Here is a 12,281-nt window from a genome sequence, read left to right on the forward strand (position 1 = left end):
TATTTGTAAAATATTAGTTTGAAGTGTCTGCATTATATAGCTAATATATGAGAGGTAAGGAGGAAATTGCAATGCACACGATTTAATTGAAAATGTATCCTTCAACAAATTATTTTCAGATAGGTTGACAGATATTCTTGTGTAGATCCTATTCTGTTTTTTGATAATGTCTGTAATTTTCCATAAATCAGAATCTCTACATAAAATGTAAAATAGACTAAACCATAATAATTTGTGTTGCTATAATCCTGAAGACAGTATTCCTTTAATGTTTGCAGTCATTTTCTAGTATTAATGATCAGTAAAGCTGTGTGAAGTTTTATATATTTTGCTCTTTTAGACAATAAACATGTTGCATGGAGTCAAAGAATCATGCTCTTATATTTTTAAAAGAATCATTGTGTGTAAAAAAATATACAAAATATGAACTATGAATCTATAGTTCTATTGTTAACTGGAGCTGAAAAAGAAGTCCACTATCCTGTAACATTAAGGTGAACTGAATAACACACTATACACTAGATTATATTTTCCATGTATGGATCAAAAATTATGAGAAAGTTTTTTCTTAAATATATGTGTGGGTCAGTAGTTGAAGTAGAACAGTGAGTCCATTTTAACACAGTAATTCAGGTAGATTAGGTCAAAAGTACTCCCGAAATTATTTTGTATGCTTCATTTTGGATGGGATCAGAAAGACAGGAATAATGTCAGTAGAGGTGAGTTAGTGATAGGTAGCAGAGAACTTCAGGCCTGTATTGTCATTTCTGTTCTGTTGGACCTTACAGGGCATGGATGCAAGTGCAAAATGAGCAACAGGTATGATTTTATCAAGAAATCTGGCTGGGGCACAATGTTTTTTTTTTCAGGATCATTTCTAAGATGGTGATGCATTGAATAACTCAGGTCAAAGAGAATGGTTCAGTGGTTTCTGATCACTTTTTTAAAAGCTGTTGTGCAGACCAAAAAGCAATCTGCAAGCTTTGATAACATGATGGTTCCAGTGGCTTGGTTCATATCGCTGTTGTAGTTACAGGTACACAGATTTAAGACTTTATGGATTGAATCTCCAAGCAAGTAGTTTAAATGTACCTTGGCTGGAGTAGTTGCTATCTCCCTCTCTGGTGTTTTGCTATGTTTTTCTGTGGAGATAAAAGTTAGTCCAGTGGGTGTCTTTGGGTGGGGTGCTACCTGCTTAATTTTAATTTATAAGAGTTCTGAGTTTGGAACTATCCAAGGTCTTTGTAGTTTTAAGATCACAGATGTAACATGAGGGAAAAGAAAGACACAACTTTTTACTGATCAGAAAATGGATGCTACTGAAGTCAGGGAATGCCATTACACAAAACATGTTAGAAAGTACTGTTTCAGAAAAGAAAGATCCAATCTCATGGTTTTGCAAGTGTCTGTTGCTGTGGAGCCTCTGTGCTTTCAGTTATACTCTGTATATTTCACAGAGGAAAACTGTGAAAGTACTTGCAAAGCTGCTTCATTTTTCTCCCAAAGTGTATCAAAATTGTAGTTAAACTTTTCCTTGTCACTCTAAGTTTAATAGAACTTCAGATTAGGGTAATTCATTCGATACTACCTGCAGAAGAAGGTAATGTGGTTTTCCAGACTTGTTTGAAAGAAAGACTCAATATTGCTATTGGTTGTTAACATGCTCAAGGATGGGGGTGGGATGCTTTATGAACTCTAAATTAAATAAGGTTCCTGTGGCAAAATATATTTTTAAAAACTTTGATCAGCTGTATGTAAAAGAGAAAGGGGGGAGATGATTGGTAAGTGAGGGAACAGAACTGAAATAAAGACATTAATCTGATTGCCTTGACACATGTTATTATTGTTGGTACTCATGGAGGAAGAGTATTTGAACAGAAACAGGTACATGATGTTGTTACTGAAGGCAGCCCTATATATTGGAATGATTTTAAATTATAGGAACAAAAAAAAAAGGCAAGAGAACTTTGCTGGCAATATATTTATGCTGAGACTTTCAGTGAAACTGCTGGAATCTGCAGATCTGTCACAGTATTAGGCTGGAATTATTAAGAACTTTGAAGGTGAAAATAGGCTTTATAAAACGGTAAGTTGAGTCTAAAGGAAAGCAGTAATACCTTCATATTGGGAGTAATTTTGTCCCTTTTATTCCTAGATGAAAATCTGAGAATATTCCATTTAAGTAGCTTCTAAGTAATCTATAATATAAATACCTCAGTGATATTGTAGTTCTCCTTCACAATAAACACTGTAGACCTATGACACCATGCTTGAAAAGAAAACAAATAAGTTTTGGGCTACATTAAAATCATCTGAAAGACAGGTAATTATCACCTGAATATGAAAAGAGGATCACAAGATAAGTGCAATATACATGTGTGAGCCTACAATAGTTAGCATTTGTTATAACCATTCCATTTGTAAAATTATTTTTCTAAAATATATTCTGATTATAAAAATTTTTATTAGGATAATCCCTACTTTTATCCTATTTTTATACCATTATTTGCAAAAAAATAATTCTGAGGTAGTCAGCAAGTCAGCATAAAATTCTGTGCTGGTTTACTTGTGCCAAAAATACTTTAAACAGTTTTAGATTCCTTCAGTAGGAACAGGGTTTGTTGTTTTTTTGTTGGTTGGTTGATTTTTTTACATTCTGTTCTTCTTTAACTGGTATTTCATGATGAAAACTAGAATAATAATCGATAGTACAGTCCACGAAAAGCATTAGAAAAAGTTTTATTATTGCTAAAAATCAATGCACGAGAAAAAATAAAAACACCAATGTCACTCACTCAGCTTTATTGGTGTATAGTTACAGAGTGTTGTCAAAGGAACCTTTATTGTTACTATACCTTAAACATATAATATGCATATTGGATGCCTAGTATCCTTTTAATAAATCCCAGTAATCAAAAATCTGAGGCCCAGCAAAATGAGAGAGAGAGAAAGGAAATAAATAGAGCAAAGTGTTTGTTAGTTGCATTACATACCCGCTTGCAGGATGGGGGGAAATAATGAAATTGTGGTAATGTCTTGTTTCCTCTCTACTAACATTGCCTGTGTGTTCTGTCCTAAGAAATGTCATTAATGTTGGTTTCTGGTTCTTATTTTTATAAATATCTTGGACACTACCTGTCTTTTCAGAAGAAGTTAATTACTTAGGTGTATTTCAGTAACAAGCTTGAAATAGCTCACCTAGAAAAAGTATTGATTTATTTAAAGGAAAACCTTCCATCCTGGTATACTTATGTGCACAAGCATATATGGTTTTACAGTATTTAACTCAGTCCTGCAGCAGCATTTTAATTCATTCTTCATCAGATGTTCACATACTTTTCCTGCTAAAGATATAAAAAGTATCTTCTTTTTATCTTCTATATAATGTGGTATTTTTACAACTTTTCAAAACGGAAAACTGAAAAAATATTTTTACAGTCATATGGATATATTTTTTTAGTGGCTTACATCAATATAGAATCTGAATTTCTGTCTCTATCTGTCTCATCTCCCTGAACCTGTTTATTTAAGTGGTGCAAACTAAGAACTATCTATCACTGTATGGCAAGCCTGAGGGAAGTACAGGAATAAGTTGAGTCTTATGTTGCTATCAGACTCCTGGAAGGCCTTTTCATGCTAATTTGGATAGAAAATAGATTTTTTTTTTTTCAGAAAGAATTAGAATATATCCTCTGTAGGTCTGTGAGCATGTTTGAAAGCAGTAGTGCTGCTGCACATGGAACAATATGATAAGATAGTACATTTGCCTAAGTTCAGAGACGGTTTTTGAGTGGCTTTTTACGATGTGATTTTGGCAGCATTATTGGTACAAAACAAAGGACTGGAGAATCAGAGCACTGAAGAGAAAAAGTGGGGAAAGACAAGTTTTTGTATCAGTCAAAGGGTGCTTGAAAGGGATGTCAGACTAAGCTGAGGGGACATAGATAGGGGTAGAACATAAATAGGGGTATGAAGCTGTGTTAAGGGAAGAAATTCTGAGTCGATGTGTGTAAATAGATAGTTTCAGAACTGAAATAGTCCACTGGAGGTGATAAAGGAGAAGGAGCTTTTGGACTCCTTATTTTCCACTGTAACATCCAGATGCAGAGAGGCCTGCTTTACTTTCTGCTCTGTACTGCATAGAGGTGAGCTGTGAACCATGCTGCTCCTTTATTTCAAAAACTTATTGTTCATACCATGTGACTCCTGCCAGCTGTAGGAGTTGAAAGGATTGGAGCAGCATGAATTCCTTGTCCTGTGTCTGTGTTTTGAAATAATACATATTTCTGATTTTTAGAGATCCGAGTTGAACTGCATTTTCTGTTGTAGAAAGACAGAAATTATCACTGAGCAACCTTAACTCTATGCTTATGACATTTTTGTCTCTTGTATATTCAGATTTTGTACAAAACAGTCAAATGCTGTTTAGATGTAGCTCAGCTAAGCATATGAGGCATCCTGGGAGTTTGGGGCATTTCTTCATCTGCATCTTGAGAAGTTTCATTTCGAGTTTTTCTCTGTTAGGAATTTCCAGCATTTCCTCAGTCGGGAGGGTTTTGGTTTTGTACAAAAAATAAAACTTTTGTGGAAAGGTAGGAAAAGAACCCATAATTTTCTGTAATAACAAATAGTTGAAGATTGTGTCAGTGTGTTGTGTAAGGGTAGCCATCTTAGCTCTTCGTCTAGTTGAGTGGGTAACCAGCATTTACGGGAGAGTGTGAGGGTGAAAGATGGGTGGTTTTCTGTCATATGATTTTATTGAGTGTTATTAAAGTAATTGCAGTCAAAATGGATACAAGAGAAATAGTCATCAGTAACAATGAGCAAGACTTGGACTTTTTCTGGATTTTGAAGGGTTTTCTTCCTAGAAAGATTAGTGGGGCTTCCATAATCCAAACTCAAGTCCTTTTGTCTTCTTCTTGCATGATGCTACATTAAATTAGGTTTTTTCAAGCAATCTTTTTAGTAATCATTTTCATAACTCTTTTTAATTTATATCACATTTCTCCAAATATTTTTATAGCATTTTAAGTACTTTGACTGTCTAAAGCTGTACTACCAGAAAAGAAGTCATTGTAAGTTGCTTAATGTTTCAGTGAAAATAAAAGCTATGTAAAGAAAGAAAATGCATAGTTCATGTTGCATGATCAAAAATTACTACATTGCCCTATAGTTTCAAGAAGTTAAAATAAATGCTGCAGTCATGCAGCTGTCTGTTTAGTTCCCAGCATGCTGGAAACATAGACAGACTTCTCCAGCTTAGCTGGGAAACTACTTTCACAGAAACAATGGCTAAATAAGACACTGTTACAGAGTACAAGCAAGGAGTTCTTGCAGTTTTCTCCCCTTTACACGTTTTCCAGCATGCAATGCTTTGCCTTTGCCAGCTATGAGATAAGTAAACATCGATTTTGACATAAAACTTTGAACCTATTTGTGACTCATCCCTGCATTAAGGACAAGAGGGTATTTTTCTCCTCTCCCTGTCCACCCTCCATGGGATACAGCTGAGAAATTCTATTTAGCATCAGCTGAAATCACTGAAAGCTCTTTGACTGAATTCAGGAGTCAGGAGCTGGATCAAACAGGTTTTGTCTTTGAACTATGCTTTGAATAGAAGGAATTATTTTTTTCCTTTGCCTTGGCATAAAATGACATATCAACTATTAATTTTCCACAATCAAGCCATTGAGAATATTAGCATCAAAGAAATCGACAAATAATAAATGATTCTTTTTCAAACTGACTACCTTTACACCTATTTTCCTGTAAGGCAATACTGCATGTACATGCTACAATAGCAGACAAGTCTTTGCAAGATTGTAGCCTGATCCCTCAGTTTTGTTATCTGTACTCTAAAATATTATTTTTGATATATTGTGCAAAAATTAAACCTAATCTGAATTGTTTACACATTCCACTGTTGTTCCACAGATTAGTGTTTATCATTTATTAAGGATATTTTCCCTAATATTGTTAATATATATGTTAATTATTTCCTGTAATATTAAATATCCTTAATCTGCCTACACTGCTCTTCATACCTTCAGTTTCATTAACAAAGTGGGGAGAGAATGTGTTCGAACCTGCATACACCTTGTTTAATCAGTAGCTCCTCTCTTTCTCCTGTAGCTTTTCTAATATGGCTTATTTATTAATATTCCTTTACAGAAAAAACAGAGAACGAAAGATCTGTCCCAGCTGTTTCATTCGTACAATCCATATGATCATAAGGTAAGAAAAAATATGCTATGTTGGTTGTTAAGAAAAATTCCAAACATTTTTGGTAACTATATTCCTTGTTCAGTGCAAAATTGAGAAGAAGTGGTAAAATTGAAAGCACTGAGCATGTTACTTAAATTCCTGCTGTCACATAAATGTTTCTTAGTTTCTTTAAGCCAAGCTTGAAAAGGTGCATTTTCTGATTCGTGAAACCAATGACTCGCATTAACCTCATAGAAGTATAATTAATAGACTGGCACAAAATCCTGCAAAGTGACACCACATGTGGTATTGGATTCCCCTCTTTTTTTCCTTTCTGTTTAGGAACTGTGTTACCCTAGAGTATATTGCTTAGCCTGTTGTGTCAATCGGGCCCTGAGATACATGATACTAATGAATTATCTATTGATCACAAAAGCATCGTTCGAAGAGACTGCACAGCCTGGTGGTTGTCTGGGGGAAGAAGTAGAAACACACATCGTCATTATAACTTGGTCCTTGTTTGTAATGTCTGGGAAAAAACAGATCCTTTCTCATAGCAATGTGAAATAGAGAAAATATGAAGTTGTTACAAAAAGATTTTGGAGAGCCAAGAGACAGCGATCACAGTATTTCTGTGCTATGGCTATGTCATGGGGTTCTTCTAGACATTATGCAAAACAGAGCATTAAGCAGCAGATTGAAGGGAAGTTAAGTAGGTTTTTAAATATTTTCATAGAGTTCCTACTATCTTTGATGCCTCTGTGGGCATATTCTTTTAACAAATGCACTAAACCATTTAAAAATTTGTCAGCACTATGAGATGTCTGTCTTTGCTGCTTCTGTTTTGAGACGTTTGAGTGATTTTGCAGGCATCCATTAAAACAAAGAAAAATTCGAAACATTTCTGTTGTTGTTGTTTAGACATGTCAAAGGAAAGTTCTGAACTCTATCTCTTCTTTTCCTGGCTGTGTACCACATACATTGGAAAAAAGAGCTAGGTTTTATATTTGGGACAAGAAGGTGGCAGAAGTATGTATATGCATCTATCTTCTTGTATGAACACATGCACATATATGCAATATACGTGTAAATACAGTGTGTAAACTAATGGAATAAATTTATCAGGCATGTTGTTGCTCTGAGAGTTCTGTAGTTATGAGCCACTTGAAAATTTTGTTTAAAAAACCATTATAAAACAGCAGTTTTAATAATAATCATACCTAATTTCAAGTTAAATTCATCTCTGCTTAGTACTTTTTTCATAAATAGTCTCACATTATTTACAAAGACTGGTAAAGCTGATATCAGTGGCCTGTGAAAATGACCTTGATGGAGAAATATGAAGAATTAAAAAAAACTAGTGTGGTAAGATTTTGAATGGGATTGTTGCTTTTTTGAATTGATGCCATTTAAGGTAAATGTAACAGTGAATTAAGATCTGATAAGGAGATGCAACTGATGAACAAGAAACTTTGATATTCCTCTCCATGTCTTAATTCTCTTATACAAAACACTTTTTATTCATAGTACAAGGAAATTCCATTATTCTTTTATTAGCACTTTTAATGGAACTTGGCCATTTGTAACTCCTGCTGTCCTCCTGCTCATATCCTTTGTGGCATTATATCAAAGTATTCTCAAATGATTTTGGCGGCAGTTGTGAGGACTTCTGCACTCTTTACAAATTAGTCATCAGGCAATGTGGAATTGAATATAAATGCTTAAATATATTTGCTTTTGATCTTTGTTTTAGGGTCCTTAATATATTATTCAGAGTAGCACAATTGTTTGATGGGTGATTTTTGTACCTCCACTCCTTTGTTGTATGCATTCTATATATATATGTATATCTGAGAGTACAAGTGCAGGGGAAAGGACAAGTGAAAGTTTTTATTAAAGTTATGGCCTTTCCTTATTTTCCATTTGACAGTGAAGGTTGTCCTTCTCCTAAGTACTTCCTGTTTGTAGGCTGCAACAAGGTTACTGCAGATTTCTTGCTCTGAGCTTTTAATTTCAACCTCAGCTTCCAATCTCACAAGTGTTGCAGTATAGGGGAGAGCTTTTAATTTTTGTATTAAATCTAACATTAGTTGGGAATATGGTTGTTTCTAGTGGAGGTGTGTATTAGCTTTGCTCTAGTTCTGTTTTGTCTGATTTACATGGCCAAAGAATTTGAGGGCAGGGTGGGGGCACATGTTTGCTCTTTTGTAGATTTTTTTCAGGAAGCGTAAAAAGGAGATTTCATGATGGCTTTGTGAAAGTGTTGGTGATGCAGGATCATGGCAAGAGTGATTGGAATTAGTGGCTTCCAGGATTATTACTTTGTTGTTTAAAAGATTTTTCTCTGAGAACTTTTCTAAAATAGAAGAAAGACTTAAGGGTAAGTTGGTCCTTAGTAGTAGTAATTAAAACAGATGTGAAAATCTCATGAACTACAGTGGCTGAAACAGGACTTGCTACAAAGATTTGATAGTACTTTATCTTTTTATGATGGGATTTCTCATAGAAAGGAGAAAAATCAATCAGAAAATCTGAAAGTGTTCATTCTTCTATGTTCGTGTTTCACTCACTGAAAGAGATGTTTTGGTGAAGTAGCTACACTGATCTTACTAACCTTGTTACTATTTATGCATGCTCAGGGGCCAGTAGCTCTTAGAAACAGTAACTGTTCCCCTGAAAATGTTACCTCAGTGTATATTTTCCTATCTAGTGTAACTTAGAGCATCCTGAAAGACATTTAAATGTTTGTGGTTCTTCATTCTCAGATGAAAACCCAGCACTTTTATAGAGGTGGAAACAAGGATTTACTTTCCTTTCCACTTCCAGGTGTTGAGTCTTATCCTTTATCCAGTGAGGCCTTAATTCAGCAGCCGAGGAGGTGGAACTTTCAAATTCCTCCTGCAGAGGAGATGGAAAAGCAGGAGATACTCTGCTAATATCAGAGGAGAATTAGCTGAGCTCCTGTATTTAATGCCTAAATAAATTACCGTCTAGTTGCCATTCTCGTTGTTCAGATGAAACCATTCAACAGCAAATCTCAAAAATTGTCCATTGGTTATATACTTATCCTATTCAGGCAGATTTGATCCAGCTCTCTTTAATCTAGTGCTACTATAGTGCTTTACAGAGCCTCTGACTACAGAACCTGTGGGTCTTTCAGATACTGTGCCACAGACGAAGCTCCTTTTAGCCTCAGTCTTGAATGCCTAGCAAATATATTGAATTCTTGATGTCAGACACATATAAAGAACTCCCTTTTCTCAGTTTTTTTCCTTTTGTTGTTGGTAAAATAAGTATTTTCTAAAATCCATTTTTTTCAAAACTAAATAATTACTTAGGAAATGCTGAGCATTATCTTGTTCCAGGTATATGATTGCCATTTTTTCAAATTTATTTCAGTTAGCATGTGTAAAAATACCTAGCAGTCTGTTTGTAAATGAAGCCATTCCTTGTAGTGAAATACTTGCTTTTTCATGTTTGTGTAAAGTAGAAATATGTGTGGTCTGGCTTTCTTGAGAGTCAAGTTCTGATTGCTGTGTAACTTTTCTCTAGTTAGCAATAGAACAACTAACCTCCAGTTTTAAATACAGTTAATCTTTTTCTAGGACTATCAGAAAAAGATGATAAAGTTGACACCCTCATAAAGCTGTACCAACAACAGCTTTAGTGTTTTAAAATGTAGGTGAAGATAATTGAGGAGCTATATTCTGACTTGTTTTCTATTAGCTCATTTAATGAAAGATTATGTTTGCACACAAGTCATTCCTGCTGAATATTTTTTGTGTGTACACTGTGGGGTTTCACTTTTCACACTGTAAGAGTTTTATTGTGTCTGCAGTAGATGTTTAGCTCAGAAATAATGGAATTGGAGCTGTCTCCTAAATGACCCTTGCTCTTTAAAATTTGTGACCCAATTTTTTTAAAGCTGTTAAAGTAGTAGTTATAATAGTTTACCTGGTCAAAACAGCAGGTTTTATAAGCTTAATAGGAGTTTCAGGGTTCAGTATGCACCTAATGGCCAAATTTAGAAGTGCAGAGCTCTAGTTCTTTATCTTTTTGTCAGATGAGTCTAAGTATTCAGTCCAGCCCTGGAGTGGTTGTTTAAAACTATAATCCTCAATTTTTGCTCTGCAAAAGAATGTTTTTACATATTGTAAGCACAGTGTATCAGAACTACTACACATTTTGCTGCTTTGCCTTCTTGGGAGTATACCCAGGGATACTTTAGGGCATGTCCATACATGCCTCTGGCAGCACAGGGCTGTTACAGTGAGAAATCCCCTGAGAGTTGTGCTTAAAACTCAGCTCCCTATTTGTTTCTGCCTTTTGCAACGTGAATCTCTTGCTGTACAATGGCACGATCTATGAAAAAATAAAGTCATGTCTTATAGCTGTAGAGATTTATTTTAGCATATACTGTGTCCAGCCCAGTAAGAAATAAAGTCAGCATTCATGTGATTTGAAAAGAGTTTTTTGAGAGATTTTCTCCCAAACTAAAGGTGTGCTCAGGATAAAGAAAAAAAAAAAAAAAAAGAAAAAAAAAGAAAAAAAAAGTTGCTATTTCAAAATGTGCTGTAATTGATGCAATTCTGCTAAAATAATTTTAAAGTCTTTAAGCCTCATGCTTCTAATGTTCTTTATTAATGTGTTCTGGAAATATTAAAACACTCAAAGGAGCAAAACCCCGCGAACAATGCCTGTGTATTTGGCAAGATATATGGCCCATTGTATTACAATACACAATTAAGTGATAAAAAATATTTTTTTGGTTTTTTGGGGGTTTTTTTGTCAGCTCTTAGCCTCATAAGCAATTTTGGGAAGGAGGGAGTTAAGTCCCGTTGTCTTTGGTAAGGGTAGATATGTGCATAACTCACTCAAGGAACATTAATAACAAGATTATGTAAGGCTATTCTTAAGGTACTAATGGCTGCTGCCACTTAAGAGACCTATGATGTTTTCAGGCAATTATTTCAATAGTACACAGACCCTATTTTTAATGGAAAATAAATAATCTAGTGTCAGTTTCCTTAAACTGAGCTTTCTTCTGCTGAATTCTTTTGCTCTCCTGGACAGTTGACCCTTTGTGTCAGAAATTTTTCAAAAATTAAGCTACCACACATTGAAAGCGGCTGTAAGTAATGAGGGGTGAAACTATTTTCACAGTGAAACAGGTGGGATGTCTTTTGGCACTGACTTAGGAGGCATATCTATGCTCTAAATGGTTTTCATTGACAATAATACAACATATTAATCTCAGCAATGCCCAAGGCTGTGGCATTTTCTAGGAATCATCATGGGCACCTGTGTGAAACAAAATATTGGAAAGCAAGTGTAGAGTGCCAGGTGAAGGATGAGGGTCAGCTGGCTTCTGATAAAAAACCCCTGTTAAGTCCTGCATTCCTTCCACCTCTGTGCTGTTCTGGTGACCCCTGGGAACAATAGGCTGTGGCAGGGGAATGGAGGGTGTGGTGGCAGCACTGAGAACCAGCAAAAATGTCTTCACCAAGATGAGGACTCTTCAGTTCAACAGCTGAAACGGGGAGGTGGGAAGTCAGTTACTTAAGTTGGGACCAGTTTTCCTAATGATAAGCTGCTTTCTTTAGTTTTTCTCCCATGTACAGGGACTCCATCGCAAATAAGCCAATTTGAACCAAAGAAATTCTGATGTCTATTGAAAGAAACCACTCTAACTAAAATGCCTGATGTTGGCTAACTTTCCAATGACAGACATTACTGCATTACTCTTGTTAGTTAGGTTCTTAAACTGTTTTTTTGAAGATGTGTCTGCACTGTGGGACAATGTGTTTCATAAGGAGACGTAAATTGACATGTTGGACACTTGTAGAGTTGGAAGTGTTGCTACGAGAGTAGCTGGTGAAGAACTAAAATGTAGTTGCAGCACTAAATACGTGGCAGGTGAGATTAACATCTTTCTGTGTTCATTGTTACAGATCTCTCAGACTTTGACATCTTATGTGTTTGCTGCTGTCATCTTTAAAAGCTACTGGCAATTAGGAAGTGGTTTGTTTTACATGTGAGGCATGGCAGTAGCCTGTTTAAGTCAACCAAGTTTGGAT

At 35.3% G+C, this 12,281-nt stretch overlaps 1 protein-coding gene across 3 annotated transcripts in view; it reads left to right on the plus strand.

Annotated features, from left to right (window-relative positions):
- The window catches only part of CDKAL1 (CDK5 regulatory subunit associated protein 1 like 1), a 383,001-nt gene that overhangs the window by 287,378 nt on the left and 83,342 nt on the right, over positions 1 to 12,281 (plus strand). For 2 of the 3 annotated variants that reach the window (XM_066189285.1, XM_066189298.1), the window contains one exon: positions 6,172 to 6,234. In XM_066189285.1, the coding sequence (XP_066045382.1) occupies positions 6,172 to 6,234 (63 nt within the window). Of the gene's footprint in view, positions 1 to 6,171; positions 6,235 to 6,546; positions 7,582 to 12,281 lie in introns of those variants that run through there. The other variant, XM_066189290.1, reaches the window with a different exon arrangement.

This window comes from Chamaea fasciata, unplaced genomic scaffold (assembly GCF_029207755.1).
Source record: "Chamaea fasciata isolate MVZ Bird 193981 ecotype frontalis unplaced genomic scaffold, bChaFas1.0.hap1 SCAF_1, whole genome shotgun sequence".
Classification (NCBI taxonomy): Eukaryota; Metazoa; Chordata; class Aves; order Passeriformes; family Sylviidae; genus Chamaea; species Chamaea fasciata.